Below are 25435 nucleotides of genomic sequence, written 5' to 3'. Positions count from 1 at the left end.
ACTGTATTTCCAGTTGAGGAGAACCTGAGTGTGTTCCCTGGGAAACTGTACTGGATTTAAAGCGAGTTTGATCATTATAAAACATGATCAATTTGCCAAATATACACTGACTTGCTGAAAGGATTTAAAAGTGTCTCATTTCCATCAGAGCAGAAGAAGGAGGATTAGATCAGGCTTATTGTCTCTTCCCCTTCTCGCACTGTGTGCTGTGAAATATCGCTCCCCTCCACCGTGGGCCACAACAAATCTCCCGGGGAAACTGCTCCAGTGACAGAGGCGGTAAACAGAATTAAAGCTTCACATAAAACAGCAGAGATCCCTTCATGTGAGAGAAATATCCCTTGATAATGCAATCTGCTGTCCGGGCTGCGAGTGCAGATACTGCACATTTGTTCCACTGCGGTCTCTCCTTGTCCCTGAGACACACATGTGCAGTTTATATCTGACACAGGACCCACGAATGGTCGCATGTTATTGTTTTATTTTAATTTTCAGCATTTTATTTTATGGATATAATGAAGTTACAGTTAAGTTATCAAACTAAACCTATTGACTGCTTAACCTATTCTAAATATTAGGGTATGTTACAGAAAGTCCATTATAGTATGCATAAATTAGCTCCATATAAAACGCACATGGAGAATGGACAATTGTTTGTTGCGTGTCTCTTTTAAACCATTTGCATAAAAATGCAGGTTGTAAGTGTCGTCTGAAAGACAGGTCACACATTTCCGTCGTAAGTTCAATGGTCTGTCTGGTGCTGGGCAAGTCATTTAATCAGTTAATGTACAGAAAGCAGGTTTATTTTTTTTTATAATGCCATAACAACCTGTCAGCATTATGTAAATTCCTCTTGGCTTCCTCTGCCTTCCTTTGCAAAATCTGGCCTTTTGTGACAGTAGACGTTGTCCAATCACAGCCCAGTAGAGAGAGAGTAGGTGTTCCTATAGGCTGTTCCATTTCAACCACCCCACATACATACAGATCCCTTTGATGCAATTAATTGCTACAGTAGCACCAGACAACAACAACTGCCTATGCTGCAAAGAAACCCACGGAGCCCTGGAGGTGACATAGACGGAATTTTTTTTTAAGCATGCGCACGCTTTATGACTCACATGCACGGAATAATAAGTCGCACACGTGCTTTAGTATCTCGTGAGACTTAGTAAAGCATGTGTGCGAGTTATAAAGTGTGTGCACGCTTTATAACTCACACGCGCGAAATAATAAGTCGCACATGTGCTTTTGTATCTCGAGCGACTTAGTAAAGCGCATGTGCAAGTTATAAAGCGTGTGCACGCTTTTGTATCTCGTTCGACTTAGTAAAGTGCGTGTGTGAGTTATCAACTGTGCGCACGCTTTATAACTCACACGCGCGAAAAATAATAAGTCGCACACGCCCTTTAGTATCTCGTGCGACTTAATAAAGCGTGTGTGCGACTTAGTAAAGCGCGTGTGTGAGTTATAAAGCATGCGCATGCTTTATAACTCACACGCGTAAAATAATAAGTCGCACACATGCTTTTGTATCTCGTACGACTTAGTAAAGCGTGCGACTTAGTAAAGCGCATGTGTGACAGGCACGAAATAATAAGTCGCACACGTGCTTTAGTATCTTGTGCGATTTAGTAAAGCGTGTGTGCACGTTATAAAGCGTGCGCACGCTTTACAAAAAAAACCTCCAGGACTCCGTAGAAACCTAATAAAGGAAGAGTCTAAAAAATCCATTGGACAATAAACAAAATATACAAAAAATTTATGTCAGGATCAGCAGAGATTTGCAGATATAAAGAGACACCTTAATGTATTTGTTATGTAGGAAATGAGCGTGTCTGTCCATGTTCATCTGGAGCTCAGGACATAGAGCTGTAATCCCAAATTAGTACAAAAAAGCTTATTCCAACGCTTTCAAAAGGAAACAATTTGTTGTTTTGAAGCAATTACACAGTCATATAAACATACTTATTCAAAGTATATTCAATTTCTGCCAATAAAAGATACACACTGGAGCCTTAAAGCCTTTGTGTGTGTGTGCGTTGTAGGTATTACTCATGTTGTGGGGACCTAAAGCTCTTTACACAGTCACATTATGGAGACAAAAAGCAATGATGACATTTTAAGGTGAAGACCATGTTATAATTTAGGTTTGAGATACGTTTACAGGAAATGAATGTACGTTGACATTATGTCCTCTTCAGGTGACATAAACCAGTGTGTGTGTGTGTGAGTGTAATACGAGGCTTCTGTTCTTTTTTCTGTTGTTATTTTGGGGCGTATAAGAAACCTGCCCCGGGCTGAGTTTCAGACAAAGTGTCTCTGAAGTGTTTGGACGACAGGTCGCGTGGCCCGTGTCAGGAAATCCGCCACATCCTTTATGTGTGAAAGCTCAGCTTCTCATTCTGTCTGTGTTACGCTGCCCTCTCCACTGTAGAATAGAGGCACGCATGTCCAAGTCAGCAGCCAACCACAGATCCCCCAGCATGGTCACAGAGCCCTGCAAGGCAGTGACCTCGGCGGCTGCGGATGCCGCCTCACAGTCGAAGGTGAGCACGAGTGTTCCTCGTCCTGTTTTCTGTTCACTTTGTTTTCCTTGTGAACATTTAAAATAGAGATTAGTCCTGTTGCAGTATAAAAACGTATGTTTTCCTAGGTTTAGTCGATGTTGATTAATTGGTTTAATCAACTTGAAGACATTATCTCACTCTGATTAATGGCAGCGGAGCAATAATTCAAGTCATTTCATAAGCTTTTAGCGCTCAGATACACAGTGAAGACACTTAACACAGTTCTGCCTCAGGTGTAGTTTTATTTTGTCCATTTCAAACAGTAAAGGTTGTGTCACATGTATATTTAAAATGGTAAAACTGACACCCATTTATTTGTTTTGTAAAAAAAAACACGATTATTTTACACAGAGAATTGTCTGCAATGACCTTGACTAAAAATATGGATGCACGTATCCCCAGGAACAGTTGGCTGGCATTTCCTGTTCTCATTAAGGATGTCAAAGTAGTAAATTCCAGGAAAGAGGGTTTAGAGTTTAACTCTCTGTTTAACTGACATTTGCTGTGAAGAACATGTGCCTTAGATGTATCCAGTAAATATAATCAACACTTGTTTGTTACTTTTCTGCAGAGCGCCAGAGGTTCAGGAAAAGTGCACAGTTTTGGGAAGAGGGATCATTCTATTAAAAGAAACCTCAACATCCCAGTGGTGGTGAGAGGCTGGCTCTATAAACAGGTGAGCTGCTTATTAAACGGTGCATTTGCATTTTGATTGTCAAAAGTTGTGAAGGGCACCAGAAGAATCTAGTCCATACCGTTCCATTTTAGGCTCCATTCTGCCGATACCACCCAGTTAGGGCTAGGTATCAATCAAACATTTTCGATACCGATACCAATACCGATACCTTCATTTCGATACCGGTTCCTGATCGATACTTTTTTCGATAACAGTTTTATAATATCTATATATATAATATCTATATATATATTGATAATCAAACTGAATGTTTAAGTCCTTTTTTAAACAAATAATAGAGTTTGCATGATCCCCCCGTGTGCGTTTTGTTTTCTCTGGGTTCTCTGGTTTCCTCCCAAAGGCCAAAAACACCCCTGCGACCCTCATGTGGAGGATAAAGAGGTAGAAGATGGATGGATAGTTTTTTTTAACCTTTAACATTGTTTCCTAAAGAAGTCCCATTGAGATTAAAACCCTCTGAGATGTCAACAGTCAACACAACAAGAACATGAGACAACAAATAATAATAAAGAACATGGCACAAGGTGGCAATGTTTGGCCAAGCATTTCATTCATAGAAGCAACTGCAGTTAGCAGTGACTAGTTATTGGTTTGTTAAATAAAAAGAGGGATTTGTATTGTACTGAGATGAATGAAGGGTTGCCGGTTCGAGTCCCCACCAGGTCAAGGGCTGGGATACCCTTGAGCCAGGTACCCAGCCCAGATAAATGGTAGGGTTGCATCAGGAAGGGCATAAAAATATCTGCCAGATCAAAATATGTGGATCATCCTCTCCCTTAGAGAGGGAGAAGACGATCCCATATTTTGATGAATTGTTCTGAAACTATTAAGATGACACCTTGAGCTATTGTGAAATTATCTTAAAAATCAAGTAAAATCAATCCTTAGTTGTAGGATTTTAAGGTAAGCACTGCTTTAACCCTTTAACACCGAGTGCATCGCAGACGCCACGTTTGCACAAGTGCATTTTGCATTTGTGCTATCGGAAAAATTCCAATTCCGGTTTCTGAAAGCTGAGAAGTTGCACGTCTATGGTTATTACGGTAATTTCACTTGTACTGTTGCAGGAAGCCGGCGAATCAGTGTCTTTGTCACCAGAGAGGAGAGAGTTTTCCATTGTTTGACCTCAAGACTCAAACAAATGTTATTTTAAATATGTTTTATACTGCTCAAATTTCAGTTTTTACATGCAGTTAATTGTAAATAGCTGTTATTCTGGAAAAATGGGCAAAAACACTTGCTCACAGGACATTTTCTGGCCCTTTTATGGTTAAAATAAGCACAAAAAAAATATCCAGATGGACATTTTGAGGCTTAGGTGTTAAAGCATAAGTCACAGTTTAGCTTGGAGAAAGTGAGACACTTCTGTATCTGTCTGCGCACCATGACCTTGTCATGGCATGATGAATGTGACAGTGCTTATCATCGGTCCCTGCCGTAAAGCTTTTATCAGTAATCCGTTACCTCGTTCAGACTCTGATGTGTTGTGACATGTGCGGCATTAAAATGAATGTGCCGAACAGTCGTGCAGAACTATTTTTGGAAATCTGGACAAAAATGGTTTATGTGGGTGCACGGTTGTGTGAAAAAGAATGTATGAGACATATAGTAGTATTGGGGAAAAATGCAACTATTCTTCCAATGAGATGACATAAAACCTTCTTGTTCTATTTCCAACTCCCTTACTCTTTTTAATTAAAGTTTGTTCCTGCAAGAACAGTTTCAAGTACACTGTGTTTCCCCCTTCACCTTCAGGACAGCTCTGGAATGCGACTGTGGAAGAGGAAGTGGTTTGTTTTGTCCGACTACTGCTTATTTTACTACAAAGGTAAGTGTGTGAAAAGTGCACCACGAGACCAAAAGATTCAAATGGGTTTTTGTTTGTGAAATCACACGCAGAAGCCCTCACTCGATGGATTTCTCAATCACAGTAATAACGAACGACATCACGTCTTCCTCTCACTTCCACTGTCCTCATTACCTGGAGTGTTTTATTATTGGATGTAATTTCTTGCTTGTGTTGCCATGGCATCTACCTCCTCACCTTGATTCATCATGCTGAATAATAGATAAGCCGCGTGTCACCTTGTGCCACATGTTGCCTCGTAGCCCGGTCACTGGTGAATTGTGTCTCATCGATCGCCATCGTGCTCATAAATCTGTAATCAGCTGTGAAACACCGCTTCTGCCTCTTACTCTCATCACCTGTGTGTGTCTGCGTGTGTGCGTGTGCGTGTGTGTGTGTGTGTGTGTGTGGTCTTACTTCACAGACAGTCGAGAGGAGACGGTGCTCGGGAGCATCCCTCTGCCCAGTTACGTCATCGCACCGGTCGAGGCTGACGACCACATAAACCGCAAATATGCTTTCAAGGTAACGCTGACGTGACACCGAATCAGATTCATGACATTTTTACACTTTTTTTATCCACTTTTTTTACACTTGCACACTGTGATTGACTTGGATTTTGATGTTAACTGTGCCGCAGGTGCACCCATGGTAGGTCACATATTCATGCTTTAAAAAGTGATTTTTTTTTGTCTTCTTATGTGTTGTTGAGTCAAAGTTATGATTCATTTTACATATCGTATTTTTTGTAGTGATATAAAGTAGCAAAATAAACTATTTTTCTTTTCTTTTTCTTCATAAAACTGTGACGTATTTCCAAATTTCACAAATTCAATCCGATTTTAAACATTTTGAGTACTTTTTGCTCAAAAAAGTATTAAAAAACTTGAAAAACTGATATAAGACACTTATAGCCTCTATATATACACTACGTTTTAACAGAGTAATGGAAAAAGCAGCTGAAATGCTCCTGTGGCATTGAAAACAGTCAAGTTGGGATTTGTTCATTGTTTTGTTCAAAAACATGTGTTTAAATCCAATTTATCTTTTCAATATATAAGGATATTTTAGTGATGCAAACTTTTACCAGTGTATGTGTGTTACATTATGACAACATTAAACTACGGTGGCCTTCACGGGACAGAAGGGATGTTGCTCTTCTGTGTTTGCATGGCTTCATGCTTTCAGGTCCTTGGAAGGTTTGTCCATTTGGGCTTCTGTAGAAACATGGGAGCGCAATACACTTAAGTTAAGTGTATTTAAAAGTCTTATTCTGAGGTTACGAAAACCAAATAATTTTATTTTAAACATATTTATGCGTAGTATTCTGAATGTCTACACCCTCCATTGTTATTGTTATTTACCGGACTTTAAAATCAAGAAAAAAGAGTGTTGTAAACTTAGGTTTACTGTTGTTTGTGTGAGAGATTTTTTATGACTGTAACTCAGTTTATACATTTTGCTGAAAGTTTGGTCCAAATGGTCTCTGAACACAAACCCAGTGGCGCCATTTCCGTATCACATTAGCATATGTGACTTCCGTTACTGTGTGCATGCACATTATTTTCCTGCACAGTGACATGGAGACGCTGCAGCAGTGCAGTCATCATGTGCTCGGTGCAGGAGCTTCGTTCTTTCACAGAAACCTCAACAGTCACTCTGTTTGTTCCACCCGAAACGGTGCAAAGGCGTCTTACAATAGTAATAATGTCATTTTAACTTGAAAGTGTGCATTATTGAGAGCCCCTTTTTTCCTTCTTTCATGTCTGAATTCAGCAGACTGCAAAGGGATTCAGAGTTAACGTTACTATCCTGCTCCTCCTCAGTGGAAACACTGAGTTGCAGCGGAGAACAATGCTACCTGAATGTTTGATGCATCACTGCAGCTTCAGGGCTTTTCGGTTGCAATCCTTTCAGCTTCTTTGTACTGGTGCTTTTTGTTCTTTTGAGTCTCGTGTGTGTGAATATGAATGTGTGTGTGTGCTCGTGGGGAATATAAAAGATCATTTTACATACAATGGAATTTTTATGATAATTGCTCTGCTGGGAGTGTTAATTATACATTCAGCTTTTTCCGCCGTCTCCTCCCACCACTTGCTGGGGAGTATGTTCAGGTGAGGTGAAATGAGCCTCGGCTATGCTGCTCCAACCCACATTTAAAAGCTCCTCCCTCCCTCTCTCTCCCCCTCCCTGAGCCGTCATGCAGTAAAGAGCAGGAGATTTCATTATGTGCATCTGAGGTGCTTTGGAAAATTTCACTTACTGCTAAGCAAGCACGGCAGCTGCTCGCTGGATATGTGCTGTTGCTAAACAGTGGACAGTTGGTGACTCTTCAGAGCCGCTCGCATGTCGTGGTCGGAAATAACGACTTTGACTTGTGACCATATTTGTTAAGCAGCAGTTTAGCGGCGACGACTGTGGCAGAGGTCACAACAGGGTGTCCAAGTCAGCGCGACGCCCCTCTGAATTATTCATATTTAAGACTTGTTTTTTTTTTCATCTCTCTGAAAGCTGTGCTTCGTTGTCATGGTGATACCGATGCTCAACCTGCAGCTGATGAATGACGCCAATTTGTTTTGGGGGGCGCGGACATTTCCCCGCCACTCGTATAAAACAGTTAATTAATGCACAAAATGTTATAACTTAAATACTTGTGGTCTGTCTCTCCAATCGGGATTTTGCATTTGCTCGGCACTAAATAAAAATAATACATAAAATCCAATCCGATTTAAATAACAACAACAGCTGAAACAAAGTGCTGTACATCAGAGATAAATAAGACAAATTAAATATAAAAATGACATCATAACAAATAATAAAACAATAAAATACTGTAGAAAGTATAAAAACAACACAAATGAACAAGACCAATGTCTTATACTGGGGCAAAAGCCAAAGAGTAAAAAGCATTGTTCGGCTTGATTCCTGTGTTGATTCCTCCATCTAACCTAGAATTGTTCAATTTTGGTTGTGAATGACAATAAATATCTTTTCCCTTCCCTAATCATTGGCCAATAATAATAATAATCTGCTAATTCTGCATACTTAGAATACTTAATCCCCTATGATGCGTCACTGTTACTCATCCCTGGCCTTGTGATGACAGCCAGACCACACACAGCGTCACCTCTGTTCTTCCTTGTTGAGTCAGCACTGATCTGCAGTAACTTCCTGTTGTTTTCTGTTCTCTTACTTTTTTTGCTCATCTCGCTGTGTTTCTCTCATTCCCCCGACGGTCAAATTGCCTTCCATTGTGACCCGGTGTGTGTGTGCGCGCGGGCGGGCGGGCGGGCGGAGTGAGTACTGTTATCTGCGGGGCGGCCATCCTGAATCACACAGACTTCCTGTCTTGCATGAATAGGTATTTGATTTCACTTTGGCCTCATCCTGGACTGCCACTCTCAGCTCATCATGTTTCATGCCATGCTCCCAGCTGCTGAATGCACATTATTACCAAAATGTGCATCCAGCGTTGCATCACGCACAGACAAGCCTGCAGCCACAGTCGCCAGTGGACAAAACCTGAGCCTGTCCATGTTTATTTGTTCATGAAAATGAGCCAAGTGAACTTTGAACTGTGACACAAATTTCACAAATTCAATCCGATTTTGAAATTTTTCTTTTTTGCTCAGGTGTGTTAATATAGTTAGTGAAAATGAAAGAACATTTTCATCAGATTGCCTAGGTCGTGCTGAAAAAGAAACTATATTGCACATTCTTATAACCTCTGTACGTTTTAACAGGCGGCCTAAATGCTCCGTGTTCTAAGGGTTAATGTATATTTCCTCACTGTGAACATTTCCTCATATAGTTGGACAAAAGGACTTTGTTGTTGTTTAAGTCTAATGTGTTGGATCACAGTGAGAGAAAAGGAAAATAAAATGTAACCCTTAAGAGTTCCTTTAAAAAACTTATTATACCACCTTATAACCACCTAATTTGTTCCTAGTGGCAGAAAATGCCACCTTTCCAAAAACTGCTATAAAAACATTATATATTAATGTTTTTTTTATTTTACTTTACTGTTCTACCACTTTAAATTAGTCAATCTTTTAAAGATACTTCAGCTTGACATTACATACATATAACATACATATCAAATATTAATAATGTTTTTTTTAAATTTTAACCCTTTAACTCGGTTGTTTTCTATCAGAAACAAACAAAAAAACTACAATAATTTCCATAAAATACATTTCAAGGAAAATTTGATAATAATTATTACTAGGCCCTGGGATGGGCCAATGATTGGCAGAAACATTGATTTTGATGCATTAGTATTTTTTTTGCAGTGTCAGATTTTTTGAAAAACTTACTCGTTTGCTCCTTGCGGCCGAAAATGCCACCTTCCAAAAAATGCTGTAAAAATATCATATGCTAATATTTTTTTACATTTTAAATGAGTCAGTCTTTTAAAGCTACTTCAGCCTGAAATATACATATCAAATTTAACCCTTTAAAGGCTAGATTTTTGCACGTTAAATGTATTTTATGGAAATTTTAGGTAGAAAAACAGTGGAGTTGTGAAAACAAACAGGCTGAAGTAGCTTTAAAAGACTGACTCATTTAAAGTGGAAAACAAATATTAATACATAATGTTTTTACACCTGTTTCTGGGAAGGTGGCGTTTTCTGGCGCTAGGAATAAATTAGTAAGTTCTTCCGTAGCTTAGCCATTTTAGGCTGATTTATGAAACTGGGATGACATTTCTAAAGTTTACCAATAATGAATATCCTCTGGAAAATTTCAGCTTTATTCATTCAATACAGCCAACAAGTAAAAACGGAATGGCAGGAAATGTCTCAAGAAACTCTTAAGGGTTAAATTTGTAAATCTACTGCCAATTTTAAAAATGTGGTCAATCCACCATTTAAGCTTGAACATCATGGTTCACTGTATGTAGCGTGGCTCTGGTGTTTGTCTTGGCGACCTGTCGTCATCATCATCATCATCATCACTCATCACATTAATGTGAAATCATTATCATGTGAAAGGTGCGGCGACAGCTTTTTCCTCTTCTCTAAATTCATTGGACATTTTTTTACAGCAGTAATTTCCCTCTGTCTTCAAATGTGTGTGTGTGTGTGTACATTGTGTTACAACATAAAATCCGGTATAAACCATTAACTTTTTCCTCTACATCTGTTTTGTAGTAGGTTTCAGGATTTCAGTCTCTGTTGCCTGAACATTGAAAATGACTTTTTTTTATGTGGAATGAACATATTTACAGTCACAGTCATGGATACATAGTTGTTAAATACATAGTATTTTGACTCTTTAAGTTCACAACTAGAGATTTTGTGTGTCATATGACAATGTGACATGATTCATAGCTCATGAGCAGACAGAAAACGTATGAGAAATCAGGATTAGATCTGTGTATAGTGAATATCACACTCTTTATATGATGTGCGTTAAAAGTGGCAAAAAAGTGAAATATCACTCAAAGAAATATAGATTATGGAGATGTACAGCATGATAGAAATTCAAACTAGTAATTTCACATTTCCACCTGTATACTGGGTCACTGAGTGCAGCATGATTTGCTGATTACTGTTGTACAGCTGGTTGTCTGCACCTATAATGAGTGATATTTAAGCTGATATTTAAAAATGTGTTAAAGAGTGTGTGTGTGTGTGGCGTGTCTGTATAATTACCTTTAACTGTTTGCTTACGAGATTTTTGTGAAAATCTGTACTAAATTTGAACTTTTTTCCCCCCCTTTTGCCAAGAAACAGCACAACATCCCTGACACTGTTTCTGCTGCAGCATTTCTGCTCCCTCTTTCCTCTTGTTTTCAGTCAAAATGTTGCTGTCAGTTTCTGCAAAGTTTTTTGCACTCATCCTCACTGGCAGGCTTTTCTTCCCATCTTTGGCATTAAAATTTCTCATCTCCGTCCTCTTCTTTCCCCTCTCTCTCTCTCTCTCTCTCTCGTCGATAGGCGACCCATACAGGAATGCGCTCCTACATTTACAATAAGAACTCTGTGATTGGCTCACAGGCGGAGCACTGCGGGATGCGGACATATTTCTTCAGTGCGGACACACAGGAGGACATGAATGGCTGGATCCGGGCCATGAACCAGGCTGCGCTGATGCAGCAGAGTCACACTATAAAGAGGTGGGTCTTTGCTCCACAGAGCACGATCGGCTTTATTGCTTTGTCGACTTCCATTTTCCTCACATGTGGATATGAGTTGAGATGATATTGTTAAAGGGACCCGGGCCACCGTGCTGTGAAACCTAATATTATACTACCTTTAAATCTTACATACAATGGAATCTTCTTTTTTGTTGATGCATTGTTACACTGTGGTGTGGAATGATATATATGCAGTAGGAGGCTCGGTGCAGCCCTTTGCAGCTGCAGCACAGACCTCTCATAAGTAACGTTTCCACTGCAGTATAATCACAACGCACAAATCCTTTTTTTAAAAATATCGACAATCAATAGCAGTTACAGTCTGCAGTACAGTCGGATCCTCTGTGATATCTCTATCTATGCTGAGTTTGACAGAATGACTGGATGCTCCGTGGTGCAATAACGCCACTTAGAGGCCACTGTAAGTCAGTGCAACTGATTTCTTTTTTTTTTTTTTTTAATTTGAGAAGCATTCTTGTCCCAGATCACACAGTTAGTTTGGTTCCTCTAAGTGAAATATTAATTACATGAAATGATATAATGAAGGGATTAATATTATAAACATTAAAGTGATTTCTGGTTGATTTGATGAGTCAGTCAGCGAGTGCATTTTATTGCTGCTTGCCCTCAAGGTTGTAATAGTTCAGGATTTTTTGTTAGATTTTAGTTTTTATTTAGACTTTTTGTTTTTAAAATGAGTCGGTTTTAATTCGTTTTAAACTAAATGTTGAGTTTTTATTAGTTTTAGTGTTAGTTTTTAGTATGCAAGATGCAAAAAGGTCATAATGAGTAGTGTGTGTCATAAAAACCCCAACAAAAGATGCCATTTTAAGGTTTATTAGGACAGATGATGAACAACCATCCCTGAATCAAATGTAACAATCTACAAGAAATTAGCCTGAAGTAATATATTAATAAATAATAATAGTAATAAATATTAATAAATAACCCTCGTTAGACAGATCACATTGTTTGTGAGCCAGAAGTCTCAGGAGCTCAATCTCAACAATAAACCCAATAAAAGACGTGAGGTTTGATTCACTTAGACAAACCAACTTAACAAATAAAAACAAATTGAAAACACTTCATATGAACCCAGAAAGTTTGTATATGAAATACATTTACAAAGACGCTACAATTGTAATTAGTTTCAGTTAGATGTCGGTTTTTTTATTTTAAAGGCTCTAGTTTTTATTTCAATTTAAAGAAAACGTCTTTTCGATTTTAGTTTTCGGTATTGCCTTGCTCCCCCAAACTTGATGTGTCGTTTTTAATCACTTTTTAATGCTTTATAATCACTTGTTTCAAGGAAAATGTGTATATTTATTGAATATTTACTGGAACCCTTCTGTTCCTATACTGTGTGACTTGGAATGGGTAGTTTAGGGAACTGCATTTCCATAAATAAACTTGATAGATGCCATTTTAAGTGTTGTTAACATGTCTTATCTTCTCTCTCTCCCTTCTTCTCAGAGAGGTGGAGAGACCAGAGAAGGCTGGACAGCAGGCAGTCCCTCAGACCAACCACGTCCACATCAACCAGAACTCATCTCAGTCAGAACGCCTGCACAGGACAGACAGGAAGGAGTCCTGTGAGAATGGCATCAGGCTGATTCATGGAGATGAAGCGAGGTATGGATTAGAGATTCAAGGGAGGCCCAGTCAGGCGGCGACAGAGGAGCGAGTGGAGGGACTCTCTCCAGACTCGGTTAACGGCGCCGCACACGGACAGCAAACTGTTCTCCAATTGACGCTGCCACCGGAACAAAACGGAAATCTAGTCTATCAGCGGGGCTTTGTTTCACAGACGGGCCCCGAGAAGCACAGGAAGAGTGCACTCGCTCACGTGGAGCAGTGGGTCAAAGTCCAAAAAGGGGATCCTCCAAAGAGGTTAGTGTGACGCCACACTGGCAGTTTGACACAGCAGAATGAATAATGATGAACATGACATTGAGTAAATGCTCCCCTCTAGTGGCTAATCTGAGGTATTTGAATGTGCAGTGGTATAAAAATACTTCATATGTAAAAAAAACCCCAACCATCGGCCATTTTTAAGTCCTGGACCTCTATAATCATGGTCAGTCAGTATGTGACATTAGACTGATGTATGTATAGCACATGAATCCTTTAAAACAGGTGCAGAAAATACAAATAAAAAACATACAATATACACACACAATGAAAAACTGATGCACTGAATCATAGTTGTTGAAAAGCCATCCTGCAGAAGTGTTTTCTGAAACATTCGACGGATTCTGCTGAGGTAGCGGAAGCAGGGGGAGAGAATTCCAGAGCCCGGGAGCAAAAGTAGCAACGGCAAAGGAATTAAAAGTAGATTTTGATAAATTGAGTTTCAGTGGTCTTTGGTTGGAGTAATAGTAGCACTGATTCATTTGGAAATGTACACAGGAGCTGGGCCATGAAGAAAAAGATATGTATATATATATATACATATATATATACATATGTAGTTGTTGCTCTCTTGGCTCACCATCATTTACTTATATACATAAGTAAATAAAATTGTGTTTTTCTGTCTCAGTTGTCCCTCAGCTGAATACAACCTCCCCCGACGAACGCCCCCCTTAAAGCCCAAAGGCAGCACAGTGGATTCTACCTATCAGTCATTGCCAAAGTCTCCCCGTCTCCCGTCGGGCGGCAACTCTCCCCCAGGGACATGCAACCTGCCCAGCGACTACAAGTACGCTCACGACCGGCTCAGCCACTTCCGCATGTCCACCGACGAGCGAATGGCCGCCAAGGAGGGAATGGTGTGGCAGCTGTACGAGTGGCAGCAGCGGCAGCAGTTCCGCCACGGCAGCCCCACCGCTCCCGTCTACACGGGGCCCAACTTCACAGACTCGGCGTCCTTTCGAGTGACGGTGGAGATGCCCCGCTCCATATCCGTGCCCCCGTCGCCGTGCGAAGTCCCACCGTCTGTCCCCTCGTCGTTCAAGCCCCTGTCCCCTCGCAGGCCCCACACGCCCTCAGACAGACGCACGGTCAGGCCTCTGGATGAAGTGGCGTCGGGGGACAACACAAGATCCAGCTCCCCCGGTCATATCTGTGCCCAGCTCTCTCAGGTAAGACGATGAGCATCCTGGGGTGTGTGTGTAGGACACATATTCAGGCTTTAAAAATGTGTTGTTTTTTTTTTCTTGATGGTTTATTTTATATGACACTTTTAGTCGTGATATAAAGTAGCAATAATTGTGCAGGTGTCACAAAATAGAGCGTTTTTCTTTTCTTTTTGTGGATAAAAACGAGCCAAGTGAACACAAATTGAATCCGATTTGAAACATTTGAAGTACTTTGTGCTCAGGTGTGTTTATATAGTTGGGGAAAATTAAATCAGATTGCCTTTATGCGCCTTTATATTGCACTTTCTTATACCCTCTGTATATACTGTATGTTTAAGCATAGTGATGGAACAAAACAGTTGTTCTAAGGGTTAAGCATTGGTCTACTTTATGTTTTATTAATATTTATCAATAAGCTCTAAGTCCATGCCTTGTTATAGTAATTTTACAATACAGCTGATGTTTATTTGTTGTTTTGTTCTCTTAAAGGTCTCTAAGGTGTTTTTTTTTTTTAAGGTGGGCTGTCGTTATTCGCCCTATGTCTAAAATAATGACCTCACTATTTCTTTGTCTGTCTTTGAGCGCAAAAACGAAAGATGTCGGTGGTGCTCCAGGTCCGGAGATTCACGACATTATTTCACAACACTCGCGTACTGCCTCTGTGGTTAACTGAGCAGCCTTGGTGTGGAGGTGTGTGCTCAGACAAAGTCAACAAACACAAAAAATGCATTGAAATGAACTTAACCAGACATGAAAAGGTTTTAGTGTGTGAAGTGAATATCCCCTTTTGTCTGTTTGTCGACAAAACAACACGCGGACGTGTCGCTTAGCCTTGGGAAATAATGACGGGTCTATTTCATTCATTTCTGACTCTCTATAGACAAATTAATGAAGTGATTATCAAGGCCTATGGAAGCTGGGAACTGCAGAATTACCATCGTATGTTGGATCACACGTTTTTGTCCCGCCCCGTAGAAATGGTGTATTTATTCCCAGTTCTGCTGCTGTAACTCTGTACAGTAGTCTGTCATTTGACTGGGATTTAAGGAAGAATGTGCCATTTCACACGAAACAGCAAATAACAAAGCCTCCATTCTCACAGTAGCGTTGGGGTTGGAGGACGTGAGATATCAATTGCATGTTGTGAGTTCACAATGACACCATGGGAAGATCAGAGCGAGGAGCATGAGAAGTTCTCCGGCTGCTCAGCGCCGCACACTTTGATGCTCATGTGAATCATTTGCCAGATTCACACAGTCCACGCCCAGGGCCGCGCTCCACAGGTGGCGCGCGAGCGCCGCTGCTCCACCAAAAACCCCGTCGCAGCCCTGCAGACTGCTACGGCCGCTACCGCAGGAGACGGAGCGAGGGGGACGTTCCTGTCCTCCACACCCTGTGCTGTCTCCCCACCACACCCTCCACATGTGAAAAGATCTCCCTCCAAACCATCACCACATTCGCCAGCGCACACAAGCCTCACGACCGAAACCCATTAGCCGTACACAAGTAAACAAAGTGTCGCAGATGCTCTGTTTCCTCCATCACTCACCCTGGTGTTGGGACACTAATTACAGCCATAAAATAGAGTGACGCACAATTATGGAAAACCCCTTAGAAGAAGAAGAAGAAAAATTTTCAACAAAGGCAGCCACAGAGACTATGCAAGATGATCCGAGCGAGCAATGTTTATGGAAACTAAATTTAGTCGGTAATGAACTTTAGTTTTGGTGCAGCCAGCATCTTTGAGGCTGATGGTTCTCTCTCTGGCTGTAGTGCGCTTAAGTAATAGCAATCTGTACCTCTGTGGAATATCATTAAGGAGTATGTTTTATTAGCGGCTAATCTAATTTGCCCAGGGCTCCTCAGCACCCTATAAACATCTCCACTGTATCTCAAACATCAGCAGCGGTCTCTTTCTTCTGATCTCACATTTAAATAAAAAACCTATTATACAGCAAAAAAAATAGTGGCCTGGGAATCTCAAAGGGAATGGCTTACAGTGCTGCTCTCGCTGGTAGCAAACAAATGTTATTTTAAGAAAGCAGGTTTAGTCTAATTTATGTGGAGTTAATTAAATCTCTTGTTGTTTGTGTCCTTTTAAGGTTCTGTGGCGGGCCCGGGTTTTTCGCTTATTCTGTGTGTTCAGCAAAAACGTCAGATTCTCCCCGTGGCCCTGTAGCGTCAGAAACTCGGGGGCGCACCTTGTTTCGGGAAAAAAAAAAAGATGAGGAGTGATGAAAGGGCGTAAAGGATAGATGGAAGAAACGAATCTGCCGCGTAGTCAAGTCTTGTTTAGACTCCGAGGCGATGGTTTCCCTTTGGTTTGGTGTGATGGAGTGGTCGAGTACTGGACTTAGCCAGTGAGACAGTTCTGTATGAGATCTGTAATAACGAGTCGATGGATTTTCTTTGTCCACAGACGTCACAGTTGGAGAGAAGATCCATGCCGCCCATGGGCTACATCACGCACACTGTCAGCGCTCCGAGCTTACATGGGAAAACGGTATGATCGGCTCTGCGACGCGCACTGAATCACTCGCAGTCACATCCAGGTCCTTCCTGACTGTATCCTTAGACCCCATCACAAAAAAAAACCTCCTGCAGTTGTGTTATTTACACTAATCAGACCAGTACGTTGATTTAGTTGTGGTTGTTGCTCTCTTGGCTCACGACAGCTGTGAGGTTCCTGGGCTCCGACAGTGAAGTCTATGAGTATTTTACTCATAGACCATATTTACCCATAGACCATCACTTCTTGACGAGGTCAAGAAGTGAAGCAACACTCCAGTCTTGTTCGGCGTCGGCCGCATTGGTCGCAGCAAGTGCTGAGGACCAAGCGGTCATGACGTCACCCGTAGACTCTGAGGTCACTAAAATCACCCTATAGGACAATACCAGCTGTCAATCACACTGGTGTCCACTCATGTGCCTCAGATTATCTGGGACATCATTTACGAAATTCACACCATGTCCTATTGAAGAAGACCTGAAACTAGTGATTGAGAACATTAACTTTTTTTAACAATTTCCTTGTTGGTGTCAAGTAGAACCTGCAGGACGATGTCCAACCTCAATGCTAAGGACAGATGTTAAAGGAATACTTCAGTGATTTGCATGTAGCTTTGTATTACTAGAATAGGGGGAGTATTATATATACATACATATTACATATTACGTATTATATCCATGCTGATCTCTGTCTTCTGACTGTCCCTTACATCAGCTCTAGTTTTTTAACATTAACCGGTGGCCGATCTCGTGCGCTGCTGTAGCTCAGCCTCTGTTACTGCCCAGATGGTTCTCAAACATGTTCTCTGTGCTTTCACTGGCCTTTTAACACCGGGGGGGGGGCTTGGCTCCAGCCAGAGGAGCTGACTCTGCTCCTCATTCAGCTCCGGAGGCATCAGGCCAAGATGGCTGGTGTGCATAGCCCCAGCTATGCGTTCGCTCACCTCCAGCACCACCAGCACAACGGCCTTCTGGGTCCCAGCATGCAGGTCAGGGGCCCCTCGTACTTCCTTAACCCCCCCCCCCCCCCCCGCCAGTGCATTATGGTGCTCATCAAGCTTCCCACTCCCATACATTTACTTCCCTGTCATGAACTAAAGACTCTTGTTCCGTCATCTTGGCATGGGCTGCATCATCTGTCCAGATTATTTAGCTTTACATTCGTGTCTTAATCCACCGTGTTCCGTCGCTGTCAAAGCCTCGTGCCACTCTGTTTATTCTAAGTAATGTGCTGCATTTGAAGCATGTTGCTTGGCAACCATGCCTGCATTCGAGAACTTCTACATGTGCATCTGCCTCTCAGTGTAATCTGATGAATAGTTTTGCTTGTGGTGTTATCAATCTGTAGCAGCCATCGGGCCACGGTTTCTCTTAAGCGCCTGAAGCTGCTCCACCCAGTTCCTAACATCCAACCGTTCTCTGGCCATTCTCTGCACTCGTGGAGGAGCGTAAACACTCGGTCTCACCACATGTCATGCACAAAACCTGTGTTGCATGTTGTATGAGGTCAAACACGAGACATCACAATCCACTATTATGTAATTACAGTTTGGTTTTTTCGCTCGCTGTAGATAAAAATACAGAGGTGGGAGCAAACTGTAATTGAGATCCAAGTTAATTAAAGTTCAGCAATAAACAGCTGAACGGCTAATAAAGGCCTTAAGAGTCATCTGGTTACCCATTATCCTTTGCAGCTTCATTTCAAATGATTTATCTCTCCACTGCTCATTTAAAGGCTGATGATACTTACGTACAACTGAAGAAGGACCTGGAGTATCTAGATCTGAAGGTGGGCCCCAACAGAGTAAATGCCACTTTTGTCCTTTTCATCTTCTGCTTCATCTCCCTGTCTTTGGACTGTAGTGCTGTCTTTTTTTTTTTCTTCTTCCTGCTGCCGCCTCCAACACCTGCCACCCTGTGTCTCTGTTCTCTTCTGCCGTCTCCTGTCCCCTTACAATGGAATGAACATCTTGTTTTAGCACTGTCAGTTTGACTGTACAACGAGACACTTTCGTGTTCAATGAATCCAACAAAAAGACGCGTGACTGAGATAATACGGACAAAAGATTTGGCCTCTAAATTCACATTCTTATGATCAGTTTATCGCGACGTTTTCCAGTGGGAATCCAAGTTTTGAGGAACACGTGGCTGAATTTGGTTTCGTTGTGGAATGGACGAAGGTCACATTTCCACCGTTTCCTGTTTCCAAATCCACAAAGTATTGATCAGATGATCATTTCATTGTGTCTCTTGAGTGTTTTGGGGGGTGCCGCTGCAGCGTTCGGACACACAAAGGGAATCAGACCCTTCCTCTGCTCGTCAAATGGAATGTGCTGCATCCCTGTGCAGGATTGTGCGATGATGGAAAAGGAAGTTGTTTCCTTGCATGCTGTTTAGCATTTCTGAATGCGTTACTTTCATATATCTTCACTTTGCTTTTGTTTTTGCTTGTGAGAAAAAATTTAATAAAAATACTAGTGCTCTTTAAGAAAACAACTCTATTTTTACACCAATGGAGTTTTACAGAAACTTATGCAACGTAAATATAGAAATATTGTGTATATCACACGGTCACAGCTGTTTCCAGCATACACTCTCTTACCACGCTGTCATTAAAACTCAATGTAACTACAGTTTAACAGTTAACGACATTAAATAATCATATTTAATACCAAGAATATAAAAATAATTACAGAAAAAAATGTCCTGGATGTTAAAATTATAAAATTTAGCTTCCAAAAAAGAGCAGTTTTTAGATTTGATGGTTCCCTCAGTACAAACAACGGTACAGAAACCAGCAAATCATGCTTCTTTTTTTTTGTGTCTGTTTTCCATCCGTCCGATCTGTCATGCTGAAAATCCAAGCACGAGGTCATGAACGTTTAAACCATGTCGTTTGATGACTGACGATAAACATTTTTGATGTGTGGGCATCTGTTGGGAATTTTCAGGTTACTGGACGAGAGAGTTTAAAAAAAGAAAGAGCTTCCAGGCCTGTGAAAATAGCAGAAAGTGATGCTGATGTAAGTTAATCATTATGGTGTCAGGATTTGAAGAAGCAGTCACATAGGAACTGTTTATCCATGTCTTTTTTTTTTTTCCTTTAAGATCTCCTTTTTTGGACTTCTTGTAATCCACTACAGAGAAGCAGCTGACTTCAGCTCGACTTCGCTGTGTGTGCGCGTGTTTTTTTAAGTTGTGGTAAACAGAGGCGGCGAAGGGAAGGGTACTTATGTACATTTGCAACACTGTGGGGACATCCATCCTCGCTGCACAGTGAGGGCCTGAAAGTATCGACCACAGCTTTTATTTTCCTCCCTGCAATTTAAAGGGAAAAATACATGTAATGGGAGTTTAAGATGTTGAGCTGCTAAATTTTTCAGTTTGATTTGCGCGAATCCTGCTCTTTGTTTCCCGCTAAACAGAAGGTAAATAAGACCGACGTCCTGCCGTTTCGTCATTAGCATTGTTTTCCGCTTTAACAATTTATAAGAAATCGCCAGTAATTTTGTCGGCGGCATGAATATTTCATGCAATTAAAAACAACAATATACGGCAGCAAAATAAAAAACAGCTTAATTATTAATTGGACAGAATGATAAATAGATCTGAGAAAGAAAAAGGGAGAGAACTACACTGTGTGCGAGAGACTGTGAAGTCGGCACTCTTGTTGCTGTTTTCATAAACACATAACCCATTTCTGGGAAAACAAATCTGTCACTCTCAATTAAGATGTTTTTTCACCCAAAGTGAATTTGAAAATATGGATTTTATGATTATGATTACTCAAAATGTGTACCGCCAGATCCAGACAGTATGGAGTCTATTTGATATTCTCTCACTGCAGCGATGAAAAGAGTCCGTCTGGGATTTAGAGACAGATTTATTCGCCTTATTGACACATTTACAGACGCCAGACAATCAATTCATCTGTGTTGTCAAAATGAGACTGAATGAAACAGATGTTGATTTCTGTTGATTTATCTGTTTATTTTTTGTATCGCCTCTCTTTGATATTATAAGTAGCATACAATAAGTCATTAGAAAAAGAGCTTTATGTTGTTTTTATTGCATCTTTTCTTGTTGTTTTAATGTGTTTTTTTGCTCTTTAGGTGAAATTAAGTCGACTGTGTGAACAAGACAAGATTCTCCAGGAGTTAGAGGCCAAGATACGCACTTTGAAGGAAGACAAGGTTTTTGTTTTATGGATTTTAGTATTAACTCTGTGTTGTTGTGTGAGTGTGGAGTACACATTGTGTTTTTTTTTTTTTATGTCCCTTCCCAGGACAAGTTAGAGTCTGTGCTGGATGTTTCCCACCAGCAGATGGAGCAGTACAGAGACCACCCGGCTCATGCTGAGAAGATCGCCTATCAGCAGAAACTACTACAAGAGGATGTGGTGCACATCAGGGCTGAGATCTCCCAAGTGTCCACGGTGAGATGAGACAGAAGATTATTTGACTTCATTGTTGGAGTTTAAATATGATCTCAGTTCATTTCCGTTTCAGAAGGTTAGAAAAGTTGATTCAGATGACTCAAAATGCCATCTGTGCCACCTCCTCGCTTCTATTTTTAGTTGTTCCTGTTTTGCTGGTCACTGCAACAGGCACAGAGTTTCATCTTGACTGTGACAGTCTCAAAATGATTGTTCGGGGATGAACCTGAGGCCCTCGGTGAGGCCGAGAGATGCGTTTGAGACCGCAGCGAAGAAACCACCTGATTTAATTATAGCAAATACCTAGTTTTGGCTCATCGTCATTTTCATTCATTCATTCTGGCTGTCTTTGAAATAATGCAGAGGACTGAAACACACAGCTTCACCTCATGTGTCAAGTGTGACACTTTGCGTGAGGGGGGGCGGAGCTGTGAAACATTTAAATTAGCGTGATATGGGTACACTTCTCTGGAAGCGCGTTTCTCATCTCACGAGAGCGCGGCGGCGCGTGTCCCGCTTTGTTCCGCAGGAGATGGAGAACGCGTGGAACGAGTACAGCCGGCTGGAGGGAGACGTGGACTGGCTGAAGTCGGCCCTGCAGGGACACATGAACCGCAGTGATCTGTCTCAGGTCTGTGGCTCAGTGATCTCGGCTGACAAACACAAGCAACCAGTCACAGTGTGTGTGTGTGTGTGTGTGTGAAAGCAAAGAATTCTGTTTGTTTGATACCTGTTCACACGAGGAGAATTTCACTTTGAATTAAAAACCTCTCTCTGTGTGCCCAAAGAAAAGGCACATACTCATACATACATATACAAATGACATCATCTAACTACCTAAATATAATAATAAATAATGATAATAGAAAGGAGCAGGTTCAACAAAGAGCTGATGTCATAAGTTTCACACGTGGGTGTCTCACCACAGAGTAAAGATGACAATCTTTAGGATGTTTTGAACACAACGGTCCAACCTCATCATCAAATGCAAGATCTTGTCGCTCTATTAAGCTTTAGAACACATAGCCATTCAGCTGCTTTTTCAGCGTTACTATGTTACATACAGAGGCTATAAGAATGTGCAGTATAGAGTGTCTTCTATCCTTTCTGATGAAAAAAAAATCATTTTTTACCAACTACATAAACACACCTGAGCAAAAAGTACTCAAAATGTTTGACATCGGATTGAATTTGTTCGTTTTTTTGAACAAAAAGGAAAGAAAAACAGTCTAATTTTGTGGCTTCTGCACAGTTATTGCAACTTTATATCGCTGCTAAAAATGTGATATAAAATTAATCTTTAACTTTCACTCAACAACACATAAGACATAATTATTATGTGACCTATAAACCACACCCCCAGGATGTCCATATAAGGGTTAATGCAACTGTGGATTGAAATAAGAGTGGCATTGCATAAATTTATGCATGTTGTCTTAAAAGATAAAAAATCTGATTTCTTTTGATTTTATCTAGATTTTCAATTTTAAATCTGGATAGCAAAAAAATGAAATGTTTTTCTGAAATCTGATTTATCCCTAAGTAACCCTTGGTAAATTGCTGTGGGTCAAGTCATAAAAAGTGCCTTTTTTTGTCTTCTTATGTGTTGTTTAGTTATGATTAATTTTATATCAAATTTTTAGTAACAGAAGTCACAAAAAAGACCGTTTTGTTTTTCTTTTGTTTTTGTTCATAAAAACGAGCCAAGTGAATTTTAAATAGGTGTGTTTATATAGTTGGTATATATATATATATATATATATATATATATGTTCTAAGGGTTAAACCACATTTGGGAGTTCAATTCAAATTCGATTTCTGCAGATGCGACTGCTTTAATCAGACACCAAGTTTTCTTCTACACAAAACACACATAAGAACAAGGTCAAAAGTGGTGTTGGAAGTGCCGCATCCCCCACTAACACGGCAAAGTCGGCCCTGAACGCGCCACGCACGCCTGTGATTTACTGTATACCAGTGTCCTCCAACGCACAAGAAAACCTCAGCGAGAGCGAGTTAATGTAACTCCTGCACCCCTGTTTGAAAGTCCTGATTTGAACACTTGAACATCAACAGTGCAGATCTGCTTTCACAAAACAAGCACAACGCCGGCATTTTGAACTCTTGTCTACATGCACGTTTCTGCGTTTCTCTGTGAGCAGCAAGAGAAAGTGCAGCTCAGGAAGGAGCTGTGGAGGATCGAGGATGTTATCGCGGGTCTCAGCTCCAGCAAAGCCAACTACAAAGTCACTATCTCCTCTGTTACCAACCCAGGTAAGACGAGAGCGGTGTTAAACCTGTTTGTATTTACTGTGCGATCATGCCACTCTCTCTTATCATTAAGCTCTTAAATCCTATACAAATGTAGTGAATATTACCCATGGGGGGAAAGTAAGCACATGTTCCTGTACGTTCAATTCCCCAGAGAGGAAATTTGTGCCTTCAGTGTCGGCATCATCAGTGCCTTCTGTGTCTGGGAGCTCGTCTGCCATGGAGATGAGACTGTCCCAGCAGCAGCACAGCCCCCACCTCAGCCCGAGTAGCCACACCCCCACCCTGTGCTCCAGCCCCAGTCAGCAGCTGTTCCACCACTCTGCCACCATCACCAGTGGGTTTAAATGGGTGAGTGACGCCCGTCCACGGAAGCTACTTCAGCTGGTTCCTGCGAACTAAAGGCTTTACAGTAATAAGCGGCTTATGTTGGTTTGTCATGATTTATATGTTAAAAAAGTTATATTCTTTTGGATTTCCATTTATACTTTTTCATTAATCAAAGGAAGGAAATATTTGTCATTATAAACATTTTTCTGTTTCCTTTAGACCCAGACAGTGAACATCTTAATGCTTCTATTACATTTTTTTTCTCCACTTTAAACTAAAACATATTTTACTGCATGCATAGTTGAAATTAATAAATCAAAAAGTACATTTTTAAATACAACTGTTACTTAGAGAACATAAGCATGGCTCGAGTAGGAGACCGAGCATAAAAGGACGCCACAAAAATACCCAATTAATAATTTGTATTTATTTAGTAAACTCATCATTTCAGCCACAACGTGAACAAAAGATAAAAGTTTGGAGATCCCGGCAAAAGTAACAAAAGGTGAAGAGGCATTTTTAAAGTAGCACAAACTACCTACAAAGGTGGGGAAAGAAAAATAATATATTTTATTTTGTGCTTTTGGTATCAGAATGGAACATGTAAAATAAAACGTACATCTGTTTTCTATTTGGGGGGGAAAAAACAGCTCTATAGCACTCCCAGTGGTCAAAAACATCACACGGAAATTGTCAATATCAATATAATATGTACACAACACCAGACATTTGCCTCAGCAGTTGTTCTCTGTGTGCAGTGTGAGGAAGATGTGCCTCCCCGACCTCCTCTACCTCAGCTCTACAGTCCCGATGAACATCCCCCTGCTGTGCCCCCGTTGCCCCGGGAGACGACGGTCATCAGACACACTTCAGTGCGCGGCCTCAAGCGACAGTCGGACGAGCGCAAGAGAGACAGAGAGATCGGCCAATACACTAACGGAGACAGTAAGGTACGTAGAGTTCATCTCTGTGTGCTGTTTGAAAAGTCGACGTTGTTATCAGCTTCTAATCTGTGTCTGTGTTCCTCAGGTGGAACTCAGGCCGTTCCTGAGCGACCCTGAGCTCATGGGGGCTGGAGACGGAGCCAGCCACATCACGGTCATAGCGTCTGGACACGACGGCGGTTACCAGACGCTACCGAGCAGAGGTATGTGGTCCATCGCTTTCCCACAAGCATTTTTACATAAGTTCCACAAGGGCTGCGCAATATATCGTAAATCAGTCGTCGCGTAATCAACGTCCGCGATAAATGTTTCCCTCACATCTAGTCAACCATGGTACGCTCCCCAAGTTTTATCTGAGGTCAGTGTGTGTTTTTAGTGTTTCTCCGTCATTTTTTTCTTCTTTTTATGGCGTCAGATTTATGCCAAAAGTCGTGAGAGCGGTAAAACATGCTCACGAGCAAATATTATCACTGCACGCACAGGAATTATTATTGAGGAAAAAAAACACTGTAGTTGTGCATGTTAAATTAAAATTTTTAACAGTACAACATATTTAAAAGAACACTGGTTTAAGTCTTTGCCTTCAAAATAAGAGCCACTGGCTTTGGCTTCAAC

The 25435-nt window shown here is 41.0% G+C and overlaps 1 protein-coding gene across 14 annotated transcripts in view; it reads left to right on the top strand.

Annotated features, from left to right (window-relative positions):
• plekha7b (pleckstrin homology domain containing, family A member 7b) overlaps positions 1–25435 on the top strand; it is a 91846-nt gene that overhangs the window by 38976 nt on the left and 27435 nt on the right. For 5 of the 14 annotated variants that reach the window (XM_058630306.1, XM_058630313.1, XM_058630316.1 and 2 more), the window contains 18 exons: positions 2435–2546; positions 3139–3243; positions 5020–5092; positions 5535–5635; positions 11053–11231; positions 12726–13142; positions 13795–14335; positions 16752–16835; positions 17695–17829; positions 18576–18644; positions 19792–19863; positions 20953–21033; positions 21126–21275; positions 21805–21906; positions 23438–23549; positions 23701–23897; positions 24635–24826; positions 24906–25023. In XM_058630306.1, the coding sequence (XP_058486289.1) occupies positions 2435–2546; positions 3139–3243; positions 5020–5092; positions 5535–5635; positions 11053–11231; positions 12726–13142; positions 13795–14335; positions 16752–16835; positions 17695–17829; positions 18576–18644; positions 19792–19863; positions 20953–21033; positions 21126–21275; positions 21805–21906; positions 23438–23549; positions 23701–23897; positions 24635–24826; positions 24906–25023 (2840 nt within the window). Of the gene's footprint in view, positions 1–2434; positions 2547–3138; positions 3244–5019; positions 5093–5534; positions 5636–8413; positions 8472–11052; positions 11232–12725; positions 13143–13794; positions 14336–16751; positions 16836–17694; positions 17830–18575; positions 18645–19791; positions 19864–20952; positions 21034–21125; positions 21276–21804; positions 21907–23437; positions 23550–23700; positions 23898–24634; positions 24827–24905; positions 25024–25435 lie in introns of those variants that run through there. The other 9 variants (XM_058630307.1, XM_058630308.1, XM_058630309.1 and 6 more) reach the window with 9 other exon arrangements.

Source organism: Solea solea, chromosome 5 (genome assembly GCF_958295425.1).
Source record: "Solea solea chromosome 5, fSolSol10.1, whole genome shotgun sequence".
Taxonomy (NCBI): Eukaryota; Metazoa; Chordata; class Actinopteri; order Pleuronectiformes; family Soleidae; genus Solea; species Solea solea.
Note: the sequence above shows the minus strand (reverse complement) of the source record. Positions and strands in the feature narration are given on the sequence as shown.